Source organism: the organism of the source record quoted next, unplaced genomic scaffold, assembly GCF_019419815.1.
Source record: "Pyrus x bretschneideri cultivar Hongxiangsu unplaced genomic scaffold, Pyrus_bretschneideri_v1 Contig27, whole genome shotgun sequence".
Lineage (NCBI taxonomy): Eukaryota > Viridiplantae > Streptophyta > Magnoliopsida > Rosales > Rosaceae > Pyrus > Pyrus x bretschneideri.
The window spans coordinates 3,043,634-3,060,037 of NW_025999579.1; the positions used below are offsets into that span (position 1 = coordinate 3,043,634).

Below are 16,404 nucleotides of genomic sequence, written 5' to 3' on the forward strand. Positions count from 1 at the left end.
AATACCCCAATGTGTTGATATTATGACCTTATTATTCAAAAATCTTGGCTACACCACTGGTGGTGCAATCTAGGAAAGCTACAAGGTTTTGACCCCAGCATTGCGATTATTTGTGATATATGAATTATGAAATATATGATCGCCCCTTACCTTCAAATTGTACATGTTTGTTTTTGGACCTAGATCTTTCAAAGTTACAAGGGCATTTTCCATGTGAATTCCCACTTTATGGTATAACACGATCCGATAGTTTGAGATTAATCTATATCTTTCTAAACAAGAATGAATTTGACAATGTTTTTGGAAGTGCATTTTCTCTGTGGCTCGTTTGAAAGTGTTTTCAAAATGATTGAAATCACTTTTAGGGAAAATGCTTTTTTGTTCCAAAAGCACTTGAAGTGCTTCCTAGAAGAAGCACGTAACTATTACTTATTCTAGATTTACTTTTGTTTTTATTAAGGATTGGTTTCAAAAACTTTCGTCAAAAACAATTTCGGTCATTTTAAAAGCACTTTAAAGCGAGTTTTTATACTAATTTGAAATCTTGTTTGCTGACGACTTTTAGTTTTCAAAATTTTGCCTTCACTTTTTTTTTTAACTGAAAATAGTATACCAAACAAAATTTCATGTTTTTAGTTTTAAAAAAAGTTAAAATAAAAACCGAAAAATGAAAATGAAATGGTTATCAAATGACCTCCAAATCAAAAGAACATTGCGCTAGCTTGATTATACATTCATGACTAAAATTTGATTCTTATTTTCTGCCTCACTTGAACATTAAGAAGAAAATGATACAATTATTTGAAACCCTAATATATTCTTAACTACATATGGAGTAACCAAACACTTAGAGATCCCTCAAATTTCTTAGCCCTTCACTACCGACTCCTTCCTTTGGTTGGGGTTGGCATGCAGTCCCCCTTTCTCTTCTTCCTTTTCAATCTCCTATCATTTCATTATGTTTGTGACCTGCCATTCCACTGCTTATGGCTGTTGGTGCAAAATTCAGTTTCTGGATTTCACTGTTATAATCTACGTATTTGTATTATTGAGATTTTATATTATTTTTCAAGAATTTATATCGATTTATTTGAAATTAGATTTTAATTAAACTAGTTACGAAGAGTGAATTTTGGAAAATTATTATTTACTTGTTGACCTTTCGAGGTCACAAGTAACGTTTTCAAATAGATCTCAAACCCACGAACGCATAGGCGAAAGCCGTTTGTGAGTCCGGGTTATAACGGTATAATTATGGACGTTTGAAGTTGTGAACTATATATTGTGGAAATTATTTAATTCCTACATGTGGGTTAAAGGTTAAGGGGAAGGGGGACCAATCAGATTAGGAGTGGGAAAAAAAAAAAAAAAAGAACCAATGAGGAGGAAGAGGAAACGAGAGGGAAAAGAAAAAGAAAAGAAAGGGGATATTTCCCCTCCATTCCGATGGATCCATTTACCCGCGCCAACCTGGAGTGGTTTTCAGCCAATTCCACCATTTTTTTCAGGTAAAATTTAAATATCCATCACCTGCAACCTCTTCCACCATCTCCCATCTTCCATTTCCACTCCAAGTTGAGGGTTATTAGGTCCAAAACCATGTAAAAACTGTGCGGGTGACCCATGGAGCTTTGACGGCAATTCCGCCGTTCCGGTGAGTTTCACCACCCACCACCACCCTTAGTGAACTCCCCTCGAACCTAGGAACAAGACCCAACAGGTTGTAGGGGCGTTGGAACACCGAGAAAGTTGAATTGAAGAACACCCACCTTAGGGTTTTCGGCGGTTCGTGGCTAGTTTGGGGTGTTTTCCGGCCAAATTGGCCTTGGCCGCAGTTATAAGTTTACTCTACTTGTTGAGATCTTTATTCTTGTGAAATTTGAAAATTTTTAGAAAAAGTCAAATTTTCTGATATGTAACATTTGATTTATGAAATGTTGTTGGTTGAGTATATTTTCGATAATGTCCTTCACTTGAATATTCTAACAATTGACGATTTTATCTTTGAATTGACACCAAATTTTAGTATGCTATTGTAGATATGGTTTACGGACCTTAGGGTATTACTAGTGAAAATCTAGTGGGCCTATATTGGTTTGTTAGCGACTTGAATATATGAGATATTATTATCTTAATTTCTTTTATTTGTATCAATTGTGAATAAGAATTGGTCTTATGAATATGATTTCTATTGAAATGTGATTTTATATATTTAGCCATAGACCTGTGTTTATTAAACATGATTTGGCTTGTGTATTGATAAGGATTGTGATATGTGATTTGACTTGCATATTTGAAATGTGGTTGATGTGCATAGATGGTATGATATGATAAAATGTGGGTGACTTTAATATATGTGATATTTGTAATTACCCATGTTTTCATAATTATGATCCGGTGTGGATATGAATTGGTTTTATGAATATGTATCTATTGAATTGTTATTTCCAATACTGAGACATTGATTTAAGTTTATGAAATGAGATTTGATATGTATATATATTGAAATATGGTTTGATTGGTTTGCTTGGCATGTTGTAATGAAATGTGAGGACTAGTGGTAGACCGTTCACTCGTGGTGATGGGGATTTGTTGCTTCGATATGGTTTTATCTCCCGTTTCGTTGATTCGTTCTAAATTTAGTATTTGTGCCTTATTTCCCTTGGTTGAACTTTTGTAAATTAAGTAACTTGTGCTTGTCTCATTTCTTTGAGCCATTGTATATATGGTTGTTGGCCTTTCGCAATTTCATTGAGTGATGGTCCGGAATTGTATCCACTCGGATTCCGTTAAAAGATGGTCTGGAATCCCTCCTACTCCGCAATTCCGTTGAGTAATGGTCCGGAATCATATCCATTCGGATTCCGTTGAGAGATGGTTTGGAATCCTTCCTACTCCCGGATTCCGTTGAGTGGTCTGAAACTCGAGGTTGTTGAATTTCGTGGAGTAGCCTAAAATCCCATTGTTTGGAGAAGTATGCTTGGCCTAACTATGTAACTCTAGCCTTAGTGTTATATATATATATATATATATATATATATATATATATATTTGTGTCAATGGTTTCGAAAGTTTTGTGAATTGAGTTAGAAAAGATGTTAGACGTCTGAGTGACTCATTCAGGATTTTTCATGATTCGATTATGATTTCATAAGGTATGAATTTAAAAGATATGGGAATGATTGTTATTACCTTGATCAAATTAATTAATTAATGCGGCTAGATAATGGTTTTGTGTTTCATCGGTTCTTAAATATGATGTATGTTGTGAATTGTGATATCATAATGAGACATAATGATTTATATGTTGGATGAGAGAGAAATCATGTTTTCATGGGGGTTGGTTATGTAGCCTGAGTCCAGGAATTACATGTTGTCAGGTTATAATAAATGATTGAGGAATGCTATGCTTCTCTGCTTGAACTTAGTAGAATAAACGTCTGGTTTTGTGGCAATGAACTACGAATGGTTTGAACCCTATTTGAGGGTACGTATGCAATCTAACGAGGAGGTTAGATGCAGCCATAAGGTAAACGAAAGATTTCTTTGCAATTTGATTTTCGAATTGTGATTACCATATTCCTGTGAGTTATACGAGTATTTGGGTGACGTCACGTGTCGATCTTGGATGTATGTCGGAATCAGGGCGTGACAGTCGGATTGTAAAGTCAAGACCTTTTTTTCCAGCGTCCTTCGCCATTTACTGGCTTATTTCATTGGTTTTTAATCTCCTGTTTTACTGCCTGCTTTTTCTTCTTCTCCTACATCTTGCCTTTTTTTTAAACCTTAATTTCATTTATTCAGTCTTTTTCTCTCACATCCATTTTTATGATTTCTCCTTGCATCTCCTGACACCTGTATCTCCTACCTCTCCATTAGTTTCCCTTTATTCCTACCAAAAATCAGATTTTCGAGTTCTGGACTCGATTTGGGATGTAGATCTCTATCCTACTGCCCCTTGTTTTACCGGCATGCCAGAGAGTTTTGGCGAAGTGTTATGCGACCTCCGTCATAGTAAGGGTGTTTTACACATCCCCTTGGCCCTCCCCACCCTCGTGTTGTGTTAACTTGGTTCTCTTCTTGCAGGTGTGGTGGTTGGTGGTACGGATCTGCATGGCTCAGTCGGTTGAATCACTTTGAGATTTGATTTTTGCTGTAGAATTTCTTTTTATTTTTGGGTTATTTTGGTTGTGCTTGACTCTTTGCAGATTCACCTTCTGTTTGGTTCCTACATGGCTGTCACTCCAGTGGTTGTTGGCAGAGTTTGGTGGCAGTTAGCTCCTCCTCCTTGATGGAGATTAGGTTTTCTTTTCTGTCGTTTTTTTTCAGTTCTAGGCCTTTGTCAATGGCAAGTTGGGCCTCCCACTTTTTATCTTGGGCCATTGGTTGACTTTGTAATATGTTTTATCTTTAATGAATTCCGACCTTCTCGACCCAAAAAAAGTTGTTTGCTAAGAGAACTCTTTTGGGTCATCTGGATGGGGCTGGTGATTTACTAGGCCTATTTGGGTCATAGCAAGACTTTACTTTGGGCTAGCATTTTCAGGCCTCAGCCTAGTGCTATTTGCTAGTTTTGTCATTTGTTGGGCTGTGGTTTGCCAATTACCAGCCGTCACAATCACTCTAAAAATCTGATTCTGCATTCCTCTTTTTTGAAAATACTAGATAGAACGATACATGATGCGGAACGACTTTTTCGAAGTGTCATTAGCTGCTGAAAAATAAAAGCTATAAAAGTGGAATCTGAAGTATTTTAGAGCGGATAAAGTGTGTATGATTTTGGTGACGAGAAAAGTACATGCAAGTTTGAGCAAGTTTGTAAAGTAAGGAAACCAAAAACAAACTAATTGTTGACTTCAAAACTTTCTTGCAGGAATTGGTAAAGCTCCTCTGCAACCATAGCAGGATACTCCTCTTGAGGAAGAAGAGCACCTGGCACCTCGACAAACTTACTTACTCCCTCAGCTTCCCGGAGAGCTTCCATTTCTGCTTTTGACCTCTTTGGAGATCCTTCGGTTGAGAGGACAATAACTGGTATCTTCCTTCTGCCCATATCCGCAAAGAGTTCAAGAAATTCCTCTCGGGTTTGTACAGGATCAAGGAGGCCAGTCAAGAAAGCAGCGGGTGCGTAGCGAGCTCCCTTCCGCTTTGTCAGCGCATATCTACTTTCGACAATTCCAGGAGTCACACTGTCAGGATTTGAATAGACATGTGATCGGTACTGAGATTCAATTGACTTCTCATTGCTGACAAGCATGTTATACATCATCCAGCCCACAGCAGGGGCTCGTAAGGTGCCTCGAAGCAGTCCATACCTGCAAAAAAATATTAACGAAAGGACTGATCAATCAGGTTCATGGATCATAATAAAACTGGTGGTTCAATATGGTTTCGAGGAAAAGGAACACTTTCCATTGAAGACATCTACATCAAAATCTTAACAATGGCCGAACTATGTGCAACATATAGAAGCAAGGGAAGCATTAACAGCACTTTTCCTCCAGAACAGTTATCCTCAATTTACCATCTTTATCTATTACCCCTCAAGTCTCAAGAACAAGAATCATTCCACACACACACATATATGAGGGTTTCAGATAGAATACCTAGTTTCCATGCTAGAATCTCTACCAAACACAATAGGAAGGGGACCAGCCCACGTGGGTGCAATAGCGGCAATGGCTTTAGGTTTCACAGCACCACGTTTTACAGCACGAATACTTAAAGTAGCTGCATGCCCTCCTCCAAATACCACAAAGTCATTTTCTGGTTGATATCAAGAGACTGTTAGACGAGGTTGACTACGTAACATATGCACAATAGATCAACAGGGCTAGCATACATCTTACTAAAAAGATTTAAACAGTAGTGGTATCATCATAACTGACGATTAATTTCAAGAAGAGAAGTAGTTACTCATCAACCTGAGCCACTTATAGGACCATCAGGTGCATTGATGAAGTCAACCAGAAATTTCTCCATGATATCAGCGGTGTAGTCCATCTTTGGTCTATCAGAGTACCCCAGACCAGGCCAATCAACAATGGTTGCTCGCCAATTAACATTACCGTCTTGCTGAACAAGATCACTTGCTACTGATCTCCATTCTTCAACAGTGCTTACATCCGAAATGGTTGGTATCAAAAGAATGTTTTTAGAAGGACCCTCCCTCTCCTTTTCATGCTCCTCATAGTAGATGTTGATAGAATTTTCCTTGAATTTCCATTGCCAACTATTGCTCTGAAACAAAGTACAATCATTTGTGAGGTAAGGTGACAACACGTTTAAACTGAATTCTGCAAATTACGAACACAACAACATGGCTGACCAGATTATAGTTTCCAAGTGCTGTTTCTTACCATATCAAATAGAATCATACGATATTGCATGGAATCTAACATAACATTAGCTCGCGTTTGAGTTTGATGATATAATGAGTCTCTTAGGTGTAAAAAATACAAACTTTCAACACAATACATGCAGAAAGTAAACTACTTTAAATCTTTTTCAACATCCAATTTCTCATTTCGATATGAAACTACGCATGATTGTTTTTTTTTTTCCTTTCAAATTTCCTAACAAAAAAGCATCAAATTACACGTTTTAATGCTTAAACATACCAAAATTCCGAGTTCATATTGCTTAGTTTTGAGAATTCCCATAACTCACATTAGCAAATTCATTCAATTTTCTCAAGTTTCCAATTCATTCATGATTCAAGAGCATGGTAAAAAAACTGTGTATTGATTCCAAACCCATGTGAAAACTGACAATCTAAGAACAAAGAAAAAGGTACAATTTCAAATTTTCGATCACTGACCTTTGATGGGGCTATAGATTTCTCACCCACAGGGAGCTTGGAGTAGTTTTCCAGGGTGGTTGAAGCCCTAACTGTGAGGGTTTTCTGGAAGCAAGCAGTCCGAGAGAAATTCGGTTTCCGGGTTCCGAACAAAAGAGCACGGGACGCCTGTGAAGGTGCGTAGAATGCTGCAGAGAGCGCCATGGATTTGTTGCAGGAATTGAGAGGAAGATGCTGACCGCTGGTTTCTCTTCTGTAGAAAAATATCAAAGAATCTCAGTTCTGCAGTCAGCACAAGGAATGAGAGATGTGAAAATATCACTAGTGTCCACACAAGTTTTGGAAATATCACTCCGCACCAAATGAGATACAAGTTTGTTCACTTCTTCATATGGTGGTGCCGTTGGCCTCCCTCCCGCCAAACGTTAAATTTTCTCACCTGACTCCTTTGGATAACTTTTTTTTTTTTTTTCAATATTGTATCATAACCACAAGAGTTTGAGAAAACCCCATGAAAATTGTAAATGCCACGAACTTTTCACGAATTAACAAGTGCTTCCTACGAAAGCAATTCCAAAGAGAAGTTCAATTGACGTAGATACTTTCAAAAATCTTGAAAAGTTCCATCTTTGAAGAATGTTTCCAGCACATAAGATTTGTACAATTTTGGGGGGGTCAAAAGCTATACATTTCAAAGAATTACACATAATTGTTGACAGAAAGTTAAAAACCAATTGAGTGAACTTAATTGCTGATCTAGCAGCACTTCAATTTCTTCCACCGAACCATAAGTCGAAATTTTCAATCAATGATACAACTCAAAGCCAAATTCTTGGCGTTCCGTCTTGTCTTTGTGTACTTCTTCAAGTGCTTCGTCAGTCGCCACTCACCAGTAATCTTTGCATGAACAAGAGCCATCCTTGAAGGAGTGAAAACGGCTTCTATCTCTCACAACTATCTCCACTCCATAAACCTTAGAAATCAGCTTCATCACCGTATGACAGTCCCTACAGACCCGTAAATTCTTCACAATCCTTATAATCTGCCCTTCACGCTGTCTTGCCAACCCAAAAGCTACAGCAAGTTTCTCACTGTGCCTGAAAACTGAATCTTCTTTATCCTCTTCTTCTATGTCATGCAAAACACTCCTAACCTCTGGAACATAGCCTCCTTCAACCCTAAGTTTTAACATTATCCCCCGTAGCTTCTCATAAGCCTCTTCTGTAATTTTATTTGATTGTTTACCAGCCATAAAACTATACATGACCCGGTCAACTTCAATCACACTCCATCCTGGAGCTTTCTTAATCCTCTGGTCAGCCATTGATCTTCTTAGAGCAGCAACATCCTTCCACTTCCCTGCAACAGCATATACATTTGACAAGAGAACGTGATCACCAGAATTGTCTGGGTCAAGTTTGGAAAGAGCTTCCTTCACTTGTTCTGCCAACTCAACATTACCATGAATGCTGCAAGCCCCAAGAAGAGTTCGCCAAATAACAGCATTAGGAGATATTGGCAGTTCATGTACAAAATCGTAGGCCTTCTGCAGTTTACCAGCTCGACCATATAGATCTACCATACAACCGTAATGTTCGATAGCTGGTTCTATACCATACAAATCTCTCATCTTAGCGAAATACTCACATCCTTCGTCAACCAAACCAGCATGACTACAAGCATACAAGACTGAAATGAAGGTGATACCATCAGGCTTAGTTCCTGACATTTCCATCTTACGGAAAATTTGTATTGCTTCTTTGCCATAACCATGCATGGCAAGCGCTGCTATCATTGAAGTCCAAGAAATAATACTCTTCTTCTCTGGCATTCTTTCAAAGACCAACCTAGCCATGTCCATATTTCCAGATTTAGAGTAGGTATCCAGGAGCGCATTATTGACTGATATCATCCAGTGTAATCCAGCCTTCTCTACTAAACCATGTAAAATTTTACCAAACTCAAATGCGCCAGCTTGTGCACACGCAGAGAGTACCCCGGTCAAGCTCGCCTCATTTGGTCTAATTCCCTCCCGCTGTAGTTCCCTGAAAAACCCAAAAGCCTCATCAAAACAACCACTCTGAGCAAACCCAACTATCATAGTACTCCAAGACACATCATCTTTCATCGGCATCCTCAAAAATGCCTTCTTGGCAAGCTCGAGCTCATCCGTTTTCACATACCCTGAAAGCAAAATGTTCCAAGACGTCAAATTCCTCAAAGGCATCCAGCGAAACATCGCCTCCACACCCTTCGCATCCCCACACCGAAAACACGCGGTAAGAATCGCATTCCACGCGACCACATTTGGTTCGCGCATTTCCTCAAACACTTGTCGAGCAAACTTAACACGCCCACATTCAGCATACATACTAATCAGAGTTGTCCCAACAAAAAGATGGGTATCAAGCCCACAAACCAAAGATTGACAATGGAGCCCCATCCCATCTCTCAAACCCCCGCAATTCGCCGCCGCCTTGAGTACGAACGCGAAAGAGAAGCTATCAATCGGGTCAGTCAATTTCCGACGCATTTCAGCAAACACAACAAGCGCATCATGCGGAGTATCCGATTCAGCCAGCCCGCGAATGAGAGTATTGTACATGAAGGCATCTGGGTTTCGAAAATGAAGGAAAAGGCGGCGAGCGTAGCGGAGAGCGTCGGAGATTGTGACGGCGCAGTGGAGGAGGAGCTTGCCGAAGACAAAGGGATGGGCGTCGAGGCCCGTCTTGGATGCAAAGGCGTGAACTTGCTTCACGGTTTTGAGGGTCTTGCACTTGCTCAGAAGAGACACGCAGAGCTGCTCCGCCGTGTTCATTGTCAGCTCTCATACTCCATAACTCAAAGGCGCAGGCTTTTTCGCGGGAAAAACTTCCCAACATCAATCGCAATCGATAAATTACAAGTTTCGGTGGAACAATTGGGATTTTCATCAAACCATAAGGGTATATAAGCAAACAAGCCAATAAAAAAATGAAACAAGTAGAAATCATGACCGTTGAAAGAGAACACATGACAGCCGTTGGATCGTAGGGCAACTGAATATCCTCTCTCTCTACCTCTAGGGCTTGTACTTTCTCGCTCTACCCCCAAAACGCAGTTGTTCTGAGTTAACCTAGAGAGAGGGAGAGAGATTGAAGATGGTTCAGAGGCTCACATACCGTACGCGCCACAGCTACGCAACCAAGTCGAACCAGCATCGGATCGTCAAAACCCCTGGTATCTTTACTATCCTTAATACATAGTTAATTATATGTTCATATGAGATTAAATGATGGTGCTTTTGTGATCAAAGTGCAAACTTTGAGTGTTCTTCATGTACTTTGGCTAATTAAATTTAATTTCTGGGGTTTTTTATATGTTATTTTGTAAAGAAATGATATGATGCGGCTGTTAAATCTCAAAATTTTGAGATTTTGATCGATCCAATTTCACAAAATAGTCTAGTAGTATGAAAATTTGTGTTCTTTTTATGAAATTTCTGTGATTTGAGATAATGAGTAAAAATTGAAAGAAAAACTAATGAAAATGACTTCAAAATTTTGAGATTTAACGATAAGGACAAAATAAAGAGGGAAGTGAAATTGACTTTTTAGTGTAAAAATGTAGTTTTTCGTTAAAGTGAACAGTACTGGGAGATTTCGTTAAAATTCCCAAAATTGAAATGGGACTTCAAAATTGATGAAAATAAGAATCTGCATTGTTTACAGTTATGAAGTCTTAATTTCTAAGAGTGAGATGGTTACCGTATAATTGTTTTTAAAGGTTACATTTCCGTACTGGTTTCGACTCGCTAAATGCCTGTTTGATTGTAGGTTTCTGAGTTGTAGTAATGGAGAAATGTTTGAAACAATGCTGAACTTTAGTTTATTTGCTCCATTTGTATGTCATCGATCATAGTTTTATTTGGGATCATAATCTATTCGTTCCTGCAGTTGCGTTTTAATTGTATTATAAAGTTTTATATTCCGTTGGTTTTGTGTGGGTTTCGCTTATTCCTGCGCTTTGATATTTAGGTGGAAAGCTCGTGTATCAGACCAGTAAGAAGAGAGCGAGTGGACCAAAATGTCCTGTTACCGGAAAGAGAATCCAAGGGGTGAGTTGATTGTTTGGGGCTATGACTTGTTTTGGTTCTAAGTTCTAACTATTGTTTTCCGTCTTTTGATCACGGATTTCTATTTTTTTCAGCAAGAAATGTGTACCGTATATGGTATTGACTTGGTGTTGTAATTACTAATTAGGAAAACAAGGATTCACATTAAGCATTTTTGTATATCGCATATTGTTGCTAACACTGCAAATCAAAAATTTTGTGCCATTTCTTCTTTTATATGGTTGCGTCATATGTATGGTTAGGAGTAGATTATTTCATGTTGAGCTTAACTTTGTCACAATTAGTGTTTTATGGAATGTTAGGGATGCCATGTTGATATATGTTGACGATACAAAGTATGTTGTATTTCCTTTTTCCTTCCAATTATAGTTTGCTTTCTGTTTCCTTTCTTGAGAAACTGTGTTGTGGCACAGCCTACCCTTTGCTAAGTTGTCACTCACTGCCATATGCAGATTCCTCACTTGAGACCCGCTGAATATAAGAGGTCTAGACTATCAAGGAACAGGAGGACCGTGAATCGTGCCTATGGGGGTGTGCTGTCCGGTGGAGCTGTCAGAGAGAGGTTTGTATTTCTATAAGTTTTACTTATCGAGTTGTGTGGTTTGTTTGGGCTCATCCGACTATATTTCTTGTAATTGTTGGCATTGCAGGATCATCCGAGCCTTTTTGGTGGAGGAGCAGAAGATCGTGAAGAAGGTTTTGAAGATTCAGAAGGCAAAAGAAAAGCAGGCGTCCAAAAGCAAATAGAAAGTGAACTATTCCCGTGATATGCAAGCGAGAAATTTTGACTAGTATTATGAGATGAGGAAAAATTGTTGGAACCATATAATTTGTTGTCATCTTTCCGTTAAATTTGAATGAGTTTCTTAGCTAACAGCATCATCTCAAATATTCTTATTACGTTTTCAGCTCCTTTGTTCTTGTGCACACAATGTATTAGATTCGGATGGATACAGATCGAAAATATGAGCTTTGTAAGGGCCAAACGTTGCAACCGTCAGTATGTCCAGGAGGCCCAGATCTCGCCATTGGTGAAAGGATCTCCGCCGTGAAGATACTCCATTCCTTCTTCAAACGCTCCCAGCCGCGCAAACACTTCCTCGAGCGCTTTCTTTTGTGCTTCACCTTGACTTCTCGCCACTTGGCTCGTGCCCTCGAACAACTGCATCAACGGAATTAAGCATGCTGATGATCGAAAAGACAGACAAACATAAAAACAATGACACTGACTCACCTGTTGCTGGATGTAGGAGGCCTAGAACCGAACTTTGGCTCGTCCATAAGGATCTTCGGGCACGATTTTAGGAGCGCTGTTCCAAGTTTCATCAATGTATTCTAGGACGATGTACGTTTCAGCAATCGGTTTTCCATTGTGGACGAGTACCAGAACGTTCTTGTGAACTGGATCGTACTCGAGTAGCAGCTCGCTCTTGCTCAAATCTTCTGCGGTGTACTCGTAACGTACGCCTTTAAGCCGGAGAGCCAGTTCCACTCTCTTAGAGTAAGTAGTAGCCCTCATCCCGTGTAGTTTTACTCCGTTTTCGCCTTCCATCTCTCCCACTACAAGCAACGGCTAGTTTTCTGGGTTCGAGTCTATGAGACTATAGTCAAACAAATGACCTCAGATATGCTTTTGGGGTAAGGAAGGCATGATCTTTGAAATTTGACCATCAACTAACAAAATATTAGTAACTGCACTTTTCAAAATTATTTGCACTCAAGGTCCCGAATTCAATTTTTCCTCCTTTAAATATCGACTGTTAAAAGACTCAAAATTATTTGCACTCGAGACTCTGAATTCAGTTTCCGCTTCTCTACATATCCGATTGTACAAAAAGGTTCTCTAAATATCCGATTGTACAAAAAAGTAGCAGCGAAAATGGAAAATTTAAAAAAAGAGGAAAAATAAATTGTCAAGAATGGGATTCGAACCCATGCCCTTTCGGACCAGTACCTGAAACTGGCGCCTTAGACCAACTCGGCCATCTTGACATCTTGCTATGTATGGACGCTAGCATTAAATTTAAAATATTGTTATCTTATTACAGTTTGACCCATTCCCGCGTTTCTTCAAAAGGTCTGTGACTCTGCTCTCCCTTCCCTCTTCACGAACCCAAATGAATTCTCTCCTCAATCAAAAACTCACCTTCAGAATCTCACTCTCAACTCTCAAGTTTCTATCTTCGGTTGCCGTAGCGGAAAACTCATCTTTTTTCCCCATCGAAAACGACCGAATTCCCAGTCGATTTGACCCGGTTCAGTTCTTCAATGAGTGTGCAAAATCAGGACAGTGTACTGCTAAAGTCACTAAAATCTTCCACACCCATTTGATCACAACCGGTTTACTTCAATCCGATATCTCGCTCGCAAATTCATTGCTCGATTTGTATTGTAAGTCTGCTGCCATGGTAAATGCACTCAAGCTGTTTGATTTAATTGCTGACCGAAATGTTTTTTCATGGAATATCATGATTTCCGGTTATAACCACATTTCGTTATTTGAGAAGGCATGGGAAATGTTTTGTAGGAAGCATGCTTCGGGTTTTGGGCCCGATGAGTTTGCCTTTGGGAGTGTTCTTTCAGCTTGCATTGCCTTGCAAGCTCCTATTTTTGGGAAGCAGGTCTATTCGCTTGCAATGAAAAATGGGTTCTTTTCGAATGGTTATGTTCAGTCTGGAATGATAGACTTGTTTGCGAAAAATTGCAGCTTTGAAGATGCTTTGAGGGTTTTTCATGATGTTTCATGTCAGAATGTTGTGACTTGGAATGCTATTATCTCTGGGGCTGTGAGAAATGGAGAAAACAGGGTTGTGTTGCATCTTTTTCGGAAAATGTGTCGTGGGTTCCTCTTGCCAAGTAGTTTTACATTTTCTAGTGTTTTAACCACTTGTGCTGCACTTGAAGAAATTGAAGTTGGGAAGGAAGTTCAAGGGTTGGTGATTAAATGCAGTGCAAAAGATGTCTTTGTTGGGACTACTATTGTAGATTTATATGCCAAATGTGGAGAAATGAATGCTGTGGATCTGTCTCCCTAGATTTAAACAGTCTACAATGCTCAAGACGCTGGAAGTACAAAACTTATCGGGTCTCATGCTTTCCTGTAACATTCGCTGGAACAATTCAATTGCCCTTCCAGAATTTTGACTCTGGGCAAAAGAAGATATTATTGCAGCCCATGTGCCAAGATCCTTTATATTTTCCATCTCTCTGAATACCATCTCCGATAGATCGACTGCTCCTATTTTTGAATATGTGTTAATTAACGCTGACCCCACAACTGAAGCTGAATACAATCCAGATTTCAAAATCAATGAGTGAATTTGGGTTGCCTCTTCAGTCATGGATGGTTTAGCACATGTAGTAAGTTAGTCATGGATGGTTTAGCACATGCAGTAAGTACACTCGTAACAGTGTACTTATTCATTTGCTCTCCGATTTTTCTCATTTCTCTGAAAAATTTGATGGCAGAAATAGAATCGTCCTTATGCACGAAACTGGAAATGATGGTGGTCCAAGAAACCACATTACGAGTTGTCATACGTGAGAATTCCTTCTTAAGAGTGGGTTATTTAATGTCTCTGTTGGTAGTTCTCTTTTCACAATGTACTCAAAGTGTGATAGTCTAGAGGAATCTTACGAAGTTTTTCAGAAAATTCCTGACAAAGACAATGTTTCATGGGCCTCGATGATTGCAGGTTTTGTGGAACATGGTTATGCAGATCAAGCCCTTCAGCTATATAGAGAGATACCATTAGAAGAAATTGTACCTGACCAAATGACTTTAATAGCAATTCTAACTGCATGTTCTGCTTTGTGTTCCCTACAGACTGGTAAGGAAATTCATTGTCATGCTCTTCGCATAGGAGTTGAACAAGGAATACTTGGTGGGGCAATTGTGACCATGTACTCAAAATGCGGTGCTCTAGAATTGGCGAGGAGGGTGTTTGATATGCTTCCCCAAAAGGATGAGGTTGCATGCTCCTCCTTGGTTTCAGGGTATGCCCAAAATGGGTATGTCGAAGAGGCACTTCTGCTATTCCATGATATTTTGATGTCGGGTTTGACTATTGACTCCTACACAATCTCATCCATTCTTGGGGCCCTTGCACTTTTGAATGGATCAAGTATCGGGACTCAACTGCATGCTCACATCACGAAAGTTGGCTTCAATTCACATGTTTCTGTTGGCAGTTCACTAGTGACAATGTACTCAAAATGTGGAAGCATTGAAGATTGCCTCAAAGCATTTGATCAAATTGAGAAGCCAGATTTAGTTTGTTGGACAGCTATGATTGTGAGCTGTGCTCAACACGGGAAAGGTGCAGAGGCTTTAAGAGCATACGAGCTTTTAAGGGAACAAGGAATCAGGCATGATTCAGTGACTTTTGTCGCACTTTTATCTGCCTGTAGCCATAATGGATTGGTTGAAGAAGCTTATTTCTACTTTAATTCAATGGTTAAAGACTTTGGACTAAAGCCTGGTGACCGTCACTATGCCTGTCTGGTTGATCTTCTTAGTCGATCGGGCAGACTGAACGAGGCTGCAACATTCATTGAAAATATGCCTATTAAACCCGATGCTTTAATATGGGGAACACTGCAGGCTGCTTGTATAGTTCATGGCGATACGGAGCTTGGAAAGCTAGTTGCTAAAAAGATGATTATGGAGTTGGAGCCATCAATGGATCCCGGCGCATATATCTCCATTTCAAACATGCATGCAGATGTAAGCCAGTGGGATGAAGTCCTGAAGATTAGAAGTCCTGATATGAGGAAGGAGCCTGGTTTGAGCTTTTTGTGAACTCTTCGTTTCATACTTGGTTTCTCATTCCATGTTTTCGATGGTTCTGTATAGCGAAATACAGTCTCACATTAGAATGAAACATGGGACACTTTTTCTTACTGCACATAGATTTGAAGAAACATGCCGAGGCGCGTTTAAATTTGGGATTAAACAGATCAGAGGTTAGTTCGAAAACCAACTAATTGGAGACCAAGCATTACAAATGCAGATGGTTGAACACAGGGGATGCATTGTAATGGTTTCTGTAGCTAAAATTTCCCTATATTGGGGAAATTAGGGTTCCAATTGCAGAGAGTTGGAGACGTGAAGAAGAAGTAACTGGGGTTTAATCCCCTGCAGCGGGAGTTTTAAGTTCCGTTTGGTCGAGAAACAACTATGATCCCACCACGTCATCTTATATAGTGGGACCCAATAGGGAAAATGCTTGTGCCAAATGAATGAGTGCACTGCACTATCAATACTTGTACGAGGAAAATAAATATGAAATTTTGATAAAAATTAGGATTTATAAATTGAAAAATATTAATCTCTTGTTTGAATTCATAAAAATAGGAATTTAGAATTTCTGGATGAAAAAAAACTTAGAATTTGAGATCTTCAAATCTCAAGTTCAAATTCTATATAAATAAGTATTATTTCTCAATTTCTATGATTGAGAGTTTAAAAATAACAAATTCTATATTCAAT

General features: G+C 39.1%; 3 protein-coding genes, 1 long non-coding RNA gene, 1 other non-coding gene and 2 pseudogenes across 5 annotated transcripts; 3 read left to right on the plus strand and 4 right to left on the minus strand.

Moving 5' to 3' along the window:
- Positions 1–3,294: 3,294 nt before the first annotated feature.
- On the plus strand, positions 3,295–4,545 carry LOC125478888. Its single transcript, XR_007259659.1, has 2 exons — positions 3,295–4,014; positions 4,087–4,545. It is a non-coding gene; the product is annotated as an uncharacterized LOC125478888 (long non-coding RNA).
- A 184-nt stretch (positions 4,546–4,729) lies between these two features.
- Positions 4,730–7,160, minus strand: LOC125478885. The gene is made up of 4 exons (XM_048587623.1): positions 6,821–7,160; positions 5,925–6,240; positions 5,607–5,766; positions 4,730–5,315 (listed from the first exon to the last, which is right to left on the minus strand). Exons 1-4 carry the CDS (start codon positions 7,001–7,003, stop codon positions 4,844–4,846), a joined length of 1,131 nt encoding a protein of 376 aa, XP_048443580.1. The 5' UTR covers positions 7,004–7,160; the 3' UTR covers positions 4,730–4,843.
- Positions 7,161–7,370: 210 nt separating this feature from the next.
- LOC125478884 (pentatricopeptide repeat-containing protein At1g74630) lies at positions 7,371–9,774 on the minus strand. Its single transcript, XM_048587621.1, has one exon. The coding sequence runs from the start codon at positions 9,615–9,617 to the stop codon at positions 7,686–7,688; it is 1,932 nt and encodes a 643-aa protein (XP_048443578.1). The 5' UTR covers positions 9,618–9,774; the 3' UTR covers positions 7,371–7,685.
- An 88-nt stretch (positions 9,775–9,862) lies between these two features.
- Positions 9,863–11,787, plus strand: LOC103958726 (60S ribosomal protein L34-like). The gene is made up of 4 exons (XM_048587624.1): positions 9,863–10,018; positions 10,816–10,895; positions 11,366–11,475; positions 11,564–11,787. Exons 1-4 carry the CDS (start codon positions 9,940–9,942, stop codon positions 11,658–11,660), a joined length of 366 nt encoding a protein of 121 aa, XP_048443581.1. The 5' UTR covers positions 9,863–9,939; the 3' UTR covers positions 11,661–11,787.
- A 123-nt stretch (positions 11,788–11,910) lies between these two features.
- LOC125478886 lies at positions 11,911–12,468 on the minus strand (annotated as a pseudogene).
- Positions 12,469–12,824: 356 nt separating this feature from the next.
- TRNAL-CAG lies at positions 12,825–12,905 on the minus strand. Its single transcript has one exon. It is a non-coding gene; the product is annotated as a tRNA-Leu (tRNA).
- Positions 12,906–12,966: 61 nt separating this feature from the next.
- On the plus strand, positions 12,967–15,793 carry LOC125478887 (annotated as a pseudogene).
- Positions 15,794–16,404: the final 611 nt, after the last annotated feature.